The sequence below is a fragment of the Anser brachyrhynchus genome (assembly GCF_964034855.1).
Source record: "Anser brachyrhynchus genome assembly, chromosome: 22".
Lineage (NCBI taxonomy): Eukaryota > Metazoa > Chordata > Aves > Anseriformes > Anatidae > Anser > Anser brachyrhynchus.
This window is the reverse complement of record NC_137715.1, coordinates 5,440,631-5,456,280: the sequence shown is the minus strand read 5'-3', so window position 1 is coordinate 5,456,280 and position 15,650 is coordinate 5,440,631. Positions and strand designations below refer to the sequence as shown.

General features: G+C 37.4%; 1 protein-coding gene across 1 annotated transcript in view; it reads right to left on the bottom strand.

Annotated features, from left to right (window-relative positions):
• MARCHF10 (membrane associated ring-CH-type finger 10) overlaps window positions 1-15,650 on the bottom strand; it is a gene marked incomplete at its 5' end in the record, with an annotated part of 35,401 nt that overhangs the window by 15,559 nt on the left and 4,192 nt on the right. The window contains one exon of the mRNA XM_080564769.1: window positions 7,322-7,502. Coding sequence (XP_080420895.1) covers window positions 7,322-7,502 — 181 coding nt within the window. The remainder of the gene's footprint in view (window positions 1-7,321; window positions 7,503-15,650) is intronic.

Genomic DNA, 15,650 nt, shown 5'->3' with positions numbered 1-15,650 from the left:
ATATAATGCCTCAGAAAACCAGACTCCTCTAATTAATGTCAGCAGCAGAATGTTTGTATGTTTTTGTTCTGTGGCTTTCTCCTTCTTCCTTTTCCCATCCTATTCTAGTTGTGGTTTGGTTCGCCTAAATGTTTTGTGTTAGGAAAGAAGGACAAGGCTTTTGTCTAAAAGCAGGAATAAAATGAGACCTGATTACCCATAGAGCTTTTGGTTTATTTCTAGTCTGCACTCCCATCTCTGGCAGTTCCCCCCCCCTAAACTTGGACAAAACAGGTACTGTTACCAACTCCAACTAAGGTCAGCAGGAGGCGGAGGAAACTCAAGAGAAGGGAGGCTTCCTGTTGGCATAGCAGGAAGATGAATAGAATATTTACAACCTTCCAATGCAAGATAGGAAAAACCTCTGGATGTCCATTTTGTCCCTTATTTCTGAATTTCCTTAATTTTTAAAGATAAAAGTTTAGTTTTGAAGCTTCTGTCTAGACGTCTACCATGTCCCCTGGGATAGATGACAAACTTCAAAATATAGACAGTTGGTTTATTTCCAGTGAAACTGAGAGTAGAAGTGTTTTTCTTGATAGCATCTCTGAATCTAATTGCTTAAGCAGTTTCTTGAGACAGAGTGAGCAGCTTGTTGATTACAATGAGCAGCAGGGAAACCTATTGCTCCTTCATTCTGCCTTTATTTGAAAGTCTCTGCAGTCAAAGATTTTACTGCATTTAGACCACAGATAGAAAATAGGACCAGCAAACAATTAAAAATAGGTTTGACAAACAAAGCTGTGCCTCTTAAAACTTGAGCTTCTGGTTATGTTTGGAATACATGAAGAAGTTGAGCTTAAAGGGCTCAGCACTGGTTAAATGGGATCTATCCCAAAGGGAAGCCTTATAAAGGAAAGAAAGGGCAAGTTTTATGACCGTGTTATGAGCCATGTATACCAGTGCTCAAAAAGCATGCTTGTGGATTGTGGTGGATGCTGTCATGCTGAAGAATCTATTTTTTTTGCCTCCAACTCTGTAACAATAAAGCCCACAAATCCCCCTCATGTCATTGCCGAAGAAGGCTCGATTAAAGCTTCAGTGGTATTTATTAATGTTTAGGAATAAAGCAAGTGAGTGTGTGACTTGTAGAAGTCTCAGGCAGCAAACATTTCCTCACTGAATGGCTTTCAGTGTCTCTAGTAGAACCTACTAAAAGTCACCTGCTGGAAGGGTAAGGATGGAGATATAGATGGAAGAACTATTAACTTACTTCAGTATGCTTCCAAATGTAGAGAAAACAGAGCCCTTCCTTTACAAAGCAAGTCAAGTATCAAATCAACCTATGATTTAAATAATAATGAAAAAACCAACCACCTTTACATGTGCATTAAATATACCTTCCATGTTGCTTAAGTTTCTCTTGATCTGCCTGCAGCCTCTTTCTTTCCTCTGTGCTTGTCTAATGAAAGGCTCTGGTCTTTGGTTTTGTAAATACCAGGAGAGTGAATGGCAACTGATCACACAAAACATAGCCATATGGAGATCATGAGAGAATCTTGTCTGAAAAAAAGATGGGCTGGAACATTCTAGAGATGAAGGTCTAGATTATTTTTTTTAAGTTTCCCCTGTCACATGAGCTGCCACTGGAAGATGAAGTTTTGTTACTGATATTATCCTCCAGAAAGCTGCTGTCTTCAGATGTATTGTTGGTAGGCAGTGAAGAAGCAAAATGTCCTGGAGTAGAAAGTCCCTGTAATGTGTAAGGAACAAGGGTGTATGCTTAATGGATGTTGACCAATTGTTCAACTCCGGTGTTTGTCAAAAAGCTGTTGGTGAACTCAGTTTGTTGAGGCCTTAGGTTTATGTGCATGCTGAGTTGAGGATCCTGGGCTACTAGGTGCAGAACAAAGCAGTGGTCTGGGAACTGCTGAACTAATATAAGGAAGCCACCATGATTGCAGAGAGAGGCATTCTTAGGAAAGCAATAAATGTGGGCACTAGCCCTATCTCTGGAGTTAGCTTTACTAAGTATCTTCTGAATAGATTAATTACTTGGCCGGTTTTCAAGTTCAAAATGATCCCTATCTTCTATACAGCTCCCACGTGGAGGGTATAACTTGTTACTGTCCTGAGATTCTCTGATGTAGTTCTACATCAGTGACCATTGCACTGTGTTCTCTTAAAGGCCAATGGGAAGACTTACTCCCTCTTGAAGATGCATTTTTTATCATTTCCACCTCACTCCAAGCTACGTCACTCACCTTGTGCTAAATATAATTTACTAAACTTGTTGTTCTGTCCCAGCATACTAGCAAACTGGCTAAGGGTCTGGGAAAGACTTTTCTTTAACTGATTGTTATCTTCAGTATCTTCTATTTCTTCAAAAGAATCTTTGATAGTTAAACTGGACAGGATAACAGCTTTTCCCTCTGGTCCTAAATGGGGCTATTTTATAGCACAGAAGAGATGAACTGCTGAATTTGTTTGCTGTGTAAGAACCACTGGTTTCCTGGGAGGTCGGTGTGGATGACTGAATTAAAGAGGATTCAGCATGTGTCTGGACTGGAATAGTTCCTATTTTTTTCTCTCTCAAGACCTCTGCAATCTAGACTGAGATTGGAGTGCTGTGTTAAACTCCTTCCTTGAGATCGCTTCCTATTCTCAAAAGCAGTTTCACTTCATTTTCTTGCACAATCCTGTGGATCTCCGAGATGTGTGTCCAGTACAAAAAGCAACTATCAAAAAAAAATTTACTTTTGTATTGAGTGTTTAGCATGTTTGGAGTGGCTTACAAATATTCTTCTGGTATTGATGTTATGGCACAGTCAGTTATTGGCAATTCTAGTTGTAGTACGCTTCTTGTTAACAATATGAATTTATTCATGAGCTTTGTTGGAACGCAGACAGAAAAATCAATATTGCTTGTCTGGTAGGACATGTGGAGGAATATGTGGCGAAAGCTAATAAATATTACTAAATGATGCAATGGCACCAGACAGACAATTAATATTTACCTCTTCCCTGAAATGCATTCTGACCCACCTTTGCTTGCTTTGTTGAACGTGTAGGGTCAGAAGAAACTGCCTCTATATAAGCAACAGGAATTGCATCATTAACTTTAGTTTTTTTATTATTATTATATAATGTAAAAGATGGAGTTCTCAATTTCAAGAATTTTATCTCGCTTATTACACAGTAATATAAACTTTCAGTGAGTGCTTTGATCTGCCCCAGTTTGCAGCTCAGCTGATTTTTTAGTACATACTCTGGGGGAGGCCTGCTGTTTGTTCTAATCCTCAAGGGCACCCTGCAACAGAATTCTCTGCCTGTTAACATTTATACACAAAACCATATGTTACAGTAACAGAAAAGAAAAGTAGCTTTAGAGATTCTAATGATTATCTTGCAAAAAAAAATGTCACGTAAAACATTAGGAATTTGTTAAGTTTCATGTGATGACTGCAAGTCCTGCCTTTTTTGGTGCAAGAATATCAGTTGGCTGCATAAAAATCTTGAGCTATGTCCATTCTTTGGCACCACGTGAGGACTGGAGGTGCTGAGAAAAGGTGCTCATAGCTCAGAGTAGCCAGAAGGGATAGAGAACAGGGATTGGTTGACCTTTAGAAAAATAGGAAAAAACGTTTTTAAAATGCTATTACTAATCCGTATGAAGGGAAGCTATGTGCTAATAAAACACATATAAAGACAGGCCTGGAAGTCTGAACTCTCAGCAACAGAAACTTCTACTAACGACCTTGCTTGATGTACCTTAGTTTCGTAAAGGTGACCCAGGTAACAACAAACTTCACCACCAGAGCTACCTGATTGCAGCGAGTGACCCTGCTGGTGTAAGACTAGCTCTGTGCCACTCTGCTGTAGCACACTGTGAATGTGATATGCGTTGTGACTGATCAGAAATACAGAGTGTGACTGGGCTAGTGGTTGTTGAGTTGTCATTTCAGGTCGTTGTATGCTGTCTGCATGCCCAGATCAGACGTGAGGTGTGTGTGTGCTGTGCTTTGTGACTAAGGCTTCGCGGCAGTTGGATAGCAGCTGATGGCTCAGCTAGAAATCTTTGTGCGAGGACATTAGGAAAGAAGCAAAGTTATAGGTGTAAATTGTAATCTATAAGGAAGATGAGCCTTTAAAGAATGATTGATTAAATCAGAACACTATTGAGATGGGCACCTATAGGAAACTGAGTGATGAATGGCACTGTGCACTAACACTCGAGTCAGTGTCATGTGTAGATGAGGATCTTTGAATGGTCCCATTTGACATCTTGCACAATTAAAGGAATTTGCACCCACGATAAAATTTCTAGGGCATTATGCCAAAGTAATTCAAAAAGTAACATGAATGAACACAGCATACTCACATAGTATTGGTAAAACCTGACTGCATGTGCTTCACAATAGACCACTGACTTATCAACAGTGTGTCTCCTCGTGGAATTGCCTTGTGCAGTACAATCTTTAAACCACTGGAAAGATTGGACGCTTACAGGTAGAAAAAGCAAGCTCTTTGTCAGACTGATTTAGCTGTGGGCTTGATCACTCAGACCTACCCTGGCAGACTGTACTACTACACCTGCTGGTGTGGGGCCTATGGGGCTCTCCCAGCAGTGCTTCTAACCTTGTCTGTTAAATGCATGTTTGTTTTTTCTCCCAAGGAGATATTTGGACTGTAGCTCTGGTTGTCCTTTCTGCTCATTCATACAGCATATTTTTTTAATTGCTTGGGGCTGCGTTCTTGTATTTTTTTTTCTTACTATGTGGGTGCACTTGAATGGATTTATTTCCAGTTGTAATGCACGTTAAAAAAATATGTTCTCTACCTGTGGTTGCCATTCCATACTTTACTGGGGCTATATCCTTCCTTGTGTCAAGTAACCTGCTTTTACTGTGAGATGCTGGGCAGGTTTCACTAAACTTAAGAGCAGCATAAGAATTCACTAAGACATGGTGCAGCAGGTAACATTTCCCATTATATTTAGTTTTTCTTGTACTACTTCTGGTCTACTACATACTAAAGTATGATCTAGATGATAAATATTTCAACTCTAACTCCAAGGCATAATTTAAAAATAAAATAAAAAATGTAAACTGGGGCCCTAGCAATCCCATTAGTTTTGGGAAGTCTGAGTATTTCTTTTTCTTCTTCAAAACAAGACGTTTACTCTCTAGGTAGCAATTTGAGAGCTCCTGAAGTTGATGAAAGTAGTAATTCCTAGCTGGTGACATCAAAGAAACAGAAATGGCTGTGTTATTTCACATAGCTGCTTTGTTGCCCATGGCCCCAGCAGAAACAGCTCTCCTAGCCTCAAACAAGTTTTGAATGGGAAGTATAATCTGTAGTCAGGACCTTCATACAGAAGATAAGATGTCTGGATTCAGTTTTGTGCTCTGCTAAAACTTATCCTATATAAATCACTTACTATGTATTAGCTTCTCACTCAAACATAAATAAACAAGCCCAAGGGTGCTGTGAAGATAAACTCATTGAAATGGTAGTGGATAGTCAAAAACAAATTGTGGGGGGCAGATAAGTATGTAAAATAATCAGGCAAGCATGCCTGCATGCATGTTAAGGATATCAGAAATAAAAGATATTACATATTAGGAATGTGGTGGGGAAGTACTAGAATATATCCTTAGCCTAATGCAGTTTGAAGAGAACAGACAGGAGGGCCACTGGGGTAGGGAGGCCTTTAAGATAAACTTTCCTTTGAACTACACATTGCTGATAATTCAGAGGAAAGCTTGAGTTTTCTCCCTACAGACAAACAGCAAGTTACATGCATAAAGATACGACATAGTAATGCTGCTCTCTATTTACTCATTTTTTTTCTTGTCTGGAAGGACAGGGGAAGAAGACTGGTCCTACTCTGTGAATGCCTGCCTGCTTTACTCAGGAGACTCCACACTGATATAAGTGAAGCTTTGAACGGAAATAAGATTTTTGTCCTTACAAGATCAGTGCACTAGTTAATTTTGACTATATTTTTCCCCCCAAATACCTGAGGCCTATTTTCTACTCTAAATTAAGTCAGAGACATGAAGTAACACTGATGTAAGGAGCATTACCTCAGACCTACATGAATGCATAATTGAATGGGTTTAACCTTAATTTTAAAATACTTATTTTTGCTGAATGATGTTTTTGAATAAGAAAATGCTGTTAATATATAATAAATCAGAATTAGCAATAGATCTATCCTATTTCTTCCCTAAGACTTCAAAGGAGAAAACACATGCACACACAAAAACACACTTAGGAGTCCTGAATATTCAGTGGCATTCTTGATTGTGTGGAGAGACCTCGTGTAATCATATATGTCAAGAACAACATCAAAATAGCTTTATGGTTATGCAAGCTATTTCTACAATGATATAAAACTGCAAGGACAGTCGAACTGCTTCTCTGTCTGTATGGGCCTGGTTTTTGTCTCCAGAGATGTAGCTGTGTTCTCACAGTGCCTCTCAAGAAACAAGAAGCCATCCATCTGCTATGATATTTAGCGAATAATCTTTGTTCTATAAATATTTGAAGCTTTGTGCTCAAAAATGGAATATCACTTTAAAAAGCAACTTGCTGGCATACATGCTAGCTGACTTCACCGAAACAATAAACTGATTAGCTAATCCTGGCAAACTTCATATTGTTTTCTGAGAATTTACTCATACACATTGTTAGGTCGGAACTTGTTTAACGTCTGCTATTTAAATTATGGAGGATTTATTTGTCGTTTAGATACAATTAACAATGATAAGAAGTAACTTCGCTATTTTCTGTATTTTAAACTCAAATAATTTATTTTAAATTACCCTTCTTATCTCCACCAATTGCAAAGTTGCACGAAATAAAGACTTGATCCTTTGCTCATTAAAAGCCTTGTGAACATGCCTGCAAAACTTTGCCTGCACCCTGGAGGAATAGGGAGATTAGAAGACATGCTTTATCTCTGGCCTTTGATCCCACATTTCTAAAAGGCATGTATGCATATTCTGCGATTCCTTATTCTAAAATTAATTTCAGGTGTCCTGAATAACACCACTGAGACATTTCATGTTGTTCTCAAAAACAAAGTTTATCGTTATAAGTGTAATTCCGGTTTAAAACTTTCCAGTGTGTGACAGTTTAAAACCAACCTAAAATGTAAGCATGAGCTCTACTTTGAAAGTATATTCTTATTAAACTAATGTGTTTGTATGAAAAAAATAAGGCAAATGTCTATTCACTGCAGTAATACAAGAGTGATTAACTTACAAAGCATCCATTCAATTTGCAATGTCTAGCATCAGGACAAATGGCTCGATTCCATGTAGCCAGTACTCACCTGAGGTGACTTTATTTGGGTCATGCACCCCTTTCTCTCTCTCTTTTTTTTCATAGGTTATGTTGTGTTTCAACTTCCGCTTGACTGATAGGTTGTCTATAACAGGAAACTTAAGGCCAGGTTTGTTTCCAGATTTGGTGACAGATCCATGTTTCCTTCCATAACTGTTTTTTGAGGAGGTCTAGAAAAACAAAAGAGGTGACTGAACTTCACCTACTCTTAAGAAAACAAACAAACACACAAAAAAACAACTGCAATGCAAATTTATCTGTGTGTGAACACCAGAAAGAAAACAGTCCAGAAAGCCCCTTTCTCCTCCTCTTCTTTGATCTCTCCCCTGAGTTGCATAACATTCTGAAGACAGATATTTCTATAGTATGTTTTTTCAAATTTTCATTTGTATTTTATTCAGAGATCTTTTTTGGAGTACGGGACTCTTCCCTATACAAATCAAGGCCTTCTCTTAAAAATCTTTATTCTGTTTTACAGATAACTTGCCAGAGTGATCTCACTACTACAAGAACAAGACTGAAAGCTGTGATTCTATAACCTAAGAAAGTACAAACGCAACATAAACAGCTATGAGTGACTGTTTCCAGTTAATCTATTAACTTGTAAGTCTAATTTGGACTTGTGACCTTTTGCATGTTAATATCACCAGGGGAACTACAATGTGAGCCATTCAAATCACATCATGGTTGCTCAGTTATGAAACACTTTGTATGTTCCTATTCCACAAACAATTCTACCCTCTGTGTTCTAGAGGACAGGCATGACCTTTGTCATTATGATGTTAGTGTTTTTCACTTATACGTATCCATTTACCATTCACGCTCAAATTAATTCTAGTCTTTAGAAAATCCTTGTAAAGAGATAAAACATAGTAACTTTTTATGCTAATGGATGCTCAAATATGAATAAAAATACTGAGAGCTGAAGACTGAAATTTCTAATTTTCAAATTAGACATCCTAACAATGCTTGCACAGTTTAGAGAAGGAATATAACAAGCTCTTAGAGATAATACAATTTAATTCTTGGCGTTGCTACACTTGAAGCATCAACTCTAGGCAACTGTGTAAAGAAAAGCAGAGTAGCTAATTTACCAGACATTCAAATTTTGAATTTTAAAAGCTATGTTAATAAAAATGATATAAATTTGAAAATAATGTAGTAAACTTTCATGCATATCCAACTTTTTATCCCAATCACAGACAAACATGTTTACATAATTTGGCTTAATATCTTTGGATACACAGGGAAAAGCTGAAAGAAGAGACGTCACATGTTGAGACAAGGGCTTATTAGTGGAGTTGTGTAAATATTTAGCAGATTACGTCTGATTACATTTACTTGCTTTGTGAGCATGACGCTTATTTGTTCAAAAAAGCTTTTATAAAGGTAGTAACCTAACATTCTCCAATATAAGCACACTTAATCTTACTTATATTAATCAAATGCTACTGAGAACTCCTAAAGCCCTTTTTCTCATGCAGATTCAAAAAGTCCACATATAGCACTGGTAAAAGTTTAAATTTATATTCACTTCCTAAGTGATCACGGGTTTAAATAAAGAATTCTCTGATTGCATGTGTATGTGTGGGGAAAGACAATCATAAAGACGACTCAATTACAGAAACTATGGTGTTAGTCTGAATTTTAAGGCAGTAAAGGGTTCCTTTCCCAACTTCTTTGGGATCTTTAGTACAGCAAGTTGGAATAAAATGTTTAAGAGGGGGATTTGGGGTTTTGTTTATGCAGAGAGAGCCAAAGAAATGTAGCATGTACCAACAGATATATTAGTCACAGTCTGGCAACTTCTGTATAAATGTAATCTTTTTACATGGTATACAGAAAAGATTGCTGAACCTTCATTAGAAAGAAAGAAGGAAAACTTCCATGGAGGAAGATTAATGCCTAATGATATAGCTAGAAGGCGAGAGTATTAGCTGAGACTAATAACTAGAGAGGAACATCTTAGTGTTGGGCCACCGTCAACATGGTGATAAGTACGAAGTAGTTGCAGAATGATAATCAATATTATTGTTAACTTTTCCTGAAGTACCGTCTCCTAATACCTCTCTGAATTTATTCTGCCAAGTAGTTTCCTGATGATAATTGTCTTCTGTAGTAACTTGCATATTTTAAAGAAGATAATTTCATTAAGCTGTATCACAACGTTGTTGTACATTTTACATGTTGCATCATCTGTTAGTGGTACAGCAACATTCAAATCAGAAGTAGAAATATTTTGTCATCCAACTTAGTGAACTGTTTCTGGTATGTTTTCTGAAAATGATACGACACACTGCAAAGTTCGTTTTACAAGTTAAAGTAAAAAAACAAACAAACAAAAATCCTGCAGTACAAAGGATTAGAAAGCCATTATTGTTATGAAATTAGAAACTGAGACAAATGTATATGCTTTTAGTTTAACAATTTCCATCTCACTGTATCATTGACAGGAGATAATTCCAGTTTTCTTAATAACATTCAGACATTCCTCTTGGAGTGTTTGTTTCTCCTAAGAATGACGGGATATTATTTTATTCACCAGTTGCTGCTTGCGGGGAGGCAGCACAGCAATGGAGGAGATGACCACCTAGTCTTCTGTCCCACAGATCATCCATAGAGCTCAAAGCACTGATGCTGAAAGCTGAGTGGACGTGTTGAAAAATATCACTCTGTAATGGCAGTAGAACAGAAATACAAAACCTGCCTGAAGTAAATGGTATTACCGCTATTGATTTCACAGTCACTGCATTCTAACTTTGCTTGTGGATTATTCACGTAGTGTGGTGTTGGTTTGCTTGGAGGATATTTACTTATGTGGAGTTTCTATGGTCTAAATATTATAACTTAGCAAGATAGTCACGTCTTAATCACATATTCTGAACGATGTGTTCACTTTGTTAACAACTTATTCAACTATCAGGTGCCTATCATAAAAACTTCAATTTTTAAAAAATGTTATTTTTGTAAATTAAGCTTTCAACCAATGCTCTTTGCTCTCTGGCAAATAAAAAAGCTTATCTTTACTTAGGTTCTCCATAAACTGCCATGCTAATCACAGGATCAAGCCTGGTATGTCAGTACCAGAGCAGGCCTTTAGTACACCCTACCGTAGCTTCACTCTTCTGTTTAAACACCCCAGAATAGTCTAGATGTTCACAGGTGTTTGCTATTCTACTGTGGGACTGGAGGTCTCCTTCAAAGTGTTGGATGCTGTTTCAAAGCTCAGGACAGTGTAGCTGTATGTTTGAACAGTACAATTTACTGTGCTGTACGGCAAATGAGGAGCAGAGTAAGGATAAAAAAAAAAATCCTGAAAGTTACATGTGCTCAGTTGCTATCTTGGAGTATAAGCTTTAAACAGTAAAGACAAATAATTATGTTCTGCAACCCCAGATTAGAAAATATGAGCTACATTATTCAGTTTTAAAATGCTTTAGGTTCTGTTCTTATGGGCATTATAATTTCTTTTATTTTTAACCAGATATTTTTCATATTTACTTAAGCTGACACCATAAAGTGGACGTAATCTTCTAATCTCACAGTCCATTTTAACATACTTAGTTCCACTGTTTTAATTCCATTTGGCTTTGAATTTAGGATAAAGATCATAAACACTGTATTTCAGAATCTAAAAGCAAGACACCAAGATCTATCTCTGTGTTAGGGAGAGACTTATTTTAGTTTCAACTCCCTGTTGGCACCAAACAGAGCAGAACAAAAACTAGAGGGAGCTGTTGTTCACAAAAAATTCTCTAAATCTCCATTATCCTTTATTTTGAAATAAATTAGAAAGATACTCTTTTCACCCGATTTAATGGAAGCATACATATTCCCTGTATCAGGGACAGAGAGAAGGAAGCAAACATGAGGATAAGTGAAAGATGGAATTTTTCTGTCCTCTGGTTTAAATGTATAGATATATTTTAATTCAGTTAGCAATGCACAAAACGGTCTTATTTCACTTTTTAAACAAATACCTTGACATACTATACATTGGAAATTAAAAATATTACAGATTTGATAAAGAAATGATCATCTAGTAGACTGATTAATTTTGAGGCTAGTGAATTAGCTCAATAACTACAAAAAAAAAGCTTATTAAACAAACAGAAATGTTTCTTCTGGAAATAGCTGTTAAATAATGCAAACAAACTGAATCCTCACCAAATAGTTTCAAAGTTAGATAAATCAAAATATCTGTAGGGTAAACTTGTTTTCATTAAAAGCTGCATGAATGTAAAAGAATTATCACGTAATATAATACATGACATATGTACAAGCCAAATATATTTGTTGGCACAAAAGTCATGTGGCAGATTGAAATAAAACACCCACTTATTTTAGGGGCTGCCTGGTAAGACTGTTGTGAAACTTGTCAGTCATCAAATCATTTTGGACCACTGTCTTCATTCTATTCTAATTGTAAAACAACTGTGAATTTGCTCAGTTCACCACCCTTTCCTGTGAAATACTGAGGAAACATAACATTGTGTGTTGACACAGTCCTTTAGGAAAAATAGGCTTGAACTACCAGGTACTCAGCCAACGTGGTTTCACTTGCTTGTTTCTCTAGAACAAAGTTCAGTTACACTACAATGCTTCCTCAAAGTTCTCAGTCCATAGAACTCCACGAAATAGCATTTGCAAATATTTCTTTACTTCTTACTTGAGAATCTATCTTCATGGACACAAAAGAGGCTTTAAAGAGATTAGTGGCCTAATTATGAAATTCGTATTTTATTAAATTGTAAAATTATCATCTTTGAACATTTATGCATTAAATATCAATCTGTTTGTTGTCAGCATGTAAACAGAACAACAAAATTGCTGCATATCCCTTCTTTGTATGCAATGTGCACAGGGCTGAAAAAATATTTCCAGTCAAGCTATATGAATAGGTGATTGGTATTTAGCAAATAATTTACGCCATGAGTGATGTCTTCCTCAATGAGCTATTGTGTGCTAAACAGACAGGTGGCCTTAATCTGTCCTACACCCAAATGAATACCAGCAATACTACATTACTTGGGAACCACCCACGTGAATTTAAACAAAATTAAGGGACTGACCAGTGGCAAGAAAAAAACATCTAGGTAAAGAGTTGTCTTGAGTTCACTTTTGTAATTGATTAATTGTCACTCAAACACACCCATAAAAACAAACAAAAGTCTTATCAAGTGCAGCTTAGGGGAGTCATTGAGAAGACAAAGGGTGCATCTGCAGTAGCATTTTGTCCAGACTTAAGACTTGTACTTTTGGAACAACTCTGTAGTCTCCACTAACTGTGGAGCAGACTGGGACAGCACATACTAAAATTCCTTTTGGATGAAGCTTGACTGGAAGACAGACTCCAGCTGGTAATTAGTATTCATCCATATGACCAGCCAAGCGATAGTCAGAAGTGGAACTTCCTAAAATGTGTATAATGTGGATGTCAAGTCCTTGGCTTCAACTCTTACTCTGCTTCTGTTGAGCTGCATTACTGCCTGATGAAGATATTAGCCAGAGAGTAGTCTGAGATGGTATAATGAACTTCCAGGAAGCTAGGGCCCATCACAAACCCTTCACTGACCTAAAAATGACACATGAATGCACTTTTTTGACTTGGTCTTCTCTACTATGAATGTGTAGTACTACAGCTTTTGGGAAGGGGGAAAGAAAAGGTAAAAACCAAAGCATGCAGTATGTTATTTTCTCACTGGAAAGATGATGGCGGAAAAAGAGAGTCAAATAATAATTGTTCATTATTTTGTTCATGTAGTACACTGATGATGGCAGTATAACAACCAGAATAGAAGTGAGGTTGGTAATTGAGCAGCATATTCAAAGTACTATCAGAAATATGCATCAAAAACTTAATATAACTATTGTAAAAGCAGTGTCACTTAAAAGAAAAAGTGTATGGGAGAGGCGTGCACACACAGCCAAAGCAGTCACCCATGGCATGTTTTAATGTTTGCCAAGTTCATGGAAGATCACTTTCCTTTGTAGAACAGGAAAGCCTGAATGCAGCCAAGTCAAAGTAATATCCTCTGCATTTGCCAGTAGTGTGCATGTTAGGGAAAGTCTCTGACCTAAATGTAATGACCTGATTTGAGAACAGACCCAACCACATAAGAGAATGTTTACTCTATACACTTAATTTCACATCGTAGAAGACAGATTTTTTTCCGTATCTGAAACTCTGTGACTCACACCCTTCAGCCCTCTCTGGGGACTGCATCCATACTTTCTCCTATAACACAGGAAGCACAGAAGCAACATCCCATCTTTTTACTAGTACTTAGGAAGTTCGCTTATGCTGTAGGAGAACTGGGTTTGTTTCCCCTTCACGTGAATGCTCTAGCTACTAAACTATTGTCTCTAGTGGGAAGGTTCCTGAGGCTTTCCCACCTTCAGCATTTACTCTGCATGAGTGTGAACAAATACTGGTAAGGAGAAGTCCATGCAGTTGTGATCTTGCTGTTGGGGACTGGCAAAGCATCACAGGGACCGGAGTTCAGAACGGCTCTTAGTAAAGCAGACTGGAACCAAGATTTCCTCCAACTTTTTCTGCCTCATTGAAGTTTCATCCTTGAAACTCCTTTACCCAGACATGTAGGCTAGGGGAATATGTAATGTCTGTAGCTCTTGAGAGTGCTTAGGCATGAGTGAGAAATCTAACTGTACTCAGTGCCTGAGATCCAGCTGGGCATGGCCAGTATTGTTTAGCTCTCCTGGGAACCTGACTAGAAGATTTAGCACTTCTTGGTGTTTATTCTCTGGATTCCTAGCTGGTAAACCAATAAAAAAAAAATGTTGATTTCCTTTATTAAAAAACAAAAACAACCACCACCAACAAAAAACCACCTCCAAAAAACCACCTCCCTGTGTTAATATGCTTTGGCTGTTTTTCTAATGTTTAAAGTGTATCACAGAACTTTTGGGGTATTTTGGATTAAGACGAGTTCAACGGAACTACCAAATGGTGTTTTGGAAAACAGATTAACCTTTGTGATGAGCCATGTCTGTTTTGAGAAATATCATACTCTGATGAGAGATGCAGCACTACGTTTTCATGTTTAATACATTTTAACTCTGAGAATCTCCTTATGGAGATGACAGCAAATGGAAAACAGACTATGAACAGCAATAAGCACAGATATCCTGATCTCAGCATATTAAAGTTATCTGGGAAATAGCACGACAATTGCAGCAGCAGACTCTGTTCTTATGTTCTTAGGAAATTGGGTACCTGGTGAGATACAATCATCAGATGTGGCATGTTGTAGCTGATCATCCTACAGGTGGATTAAGCAAGTAGAAGTTTTGGCTGAGGGAGAAGCAATTCAGTTTGCAACTCAACTCGTTTATGGCCGTCAAATTTTGAGATGGCGTGAACTTTTACTCATTGGGCTCCTTTGTGCATTTTCTAGCACTGGTATAAGATTTCCCTAGATTTTCTACAAGGTGAAGACTTTTCTGAGACCAGAGAATTTTCCCTACCTTATTTTGAATCCCTAAGGAATCTATTTTTCTGTAATTTCTAGCCTGTGAAACGTTATAAACTGGTGACTGGGAAGACTCACAAAACCTGCATTAATGCACTTCTGAGTTCGGCAGCCCCCTCCACCCTCACTTGTTTTCAGTTACACTCAAACAAAAAAAGCTTGCTTTTACCTTACAGAAAGGCAAATATTAACGTAGCTTAGTGTGATATAATTATTGGTCTTTGCCACCTGGAAAACTCAAGAACAGCTTTTGGTGTGTGCTATACCATTGAAGAACTTTGGATTTATATATATATATATTTAAACTAGTTTTATGAAGGAACCAGTCCTTGTGTGATCATAGTGTTTTCCTTAATGTCAATTCAGTCTTGTCCCAACTTTTGTATTATGGATGAGCAATTGTATAGGGTAGTATGTTCAAAATAATTAAATTTCGATTAGTGTTGTTGCAACAGATGGCTATGGATGACTGAAAAATCATTAAAACCACACAACCAGTAGAATATCTGAGTTATCAGTGTCTTACACTAAAAATAAGTTCAAGCAAAAACATAACCAAACTTCTTTTGATGATCAGTGAGATCTCACCCCATGATGCAGCCCCATGATTATGAACTGCAGTTCTGGTCTGCAAGATGGTGAACAACTATTGAGTGAATAACATAATCTGGGGAGCTCTGCATCGCTACTGAATTACTGTGGTCCCTTGGACTTCTGTGAGTCTAGCCATTACACAAGTACTTTTGCATCATGTAATGTACAACAGTCCCTTGTTTTACTGAGCATTAAGGGGCTTAAATGAATTTTATTTCTTCTTCATTCTGC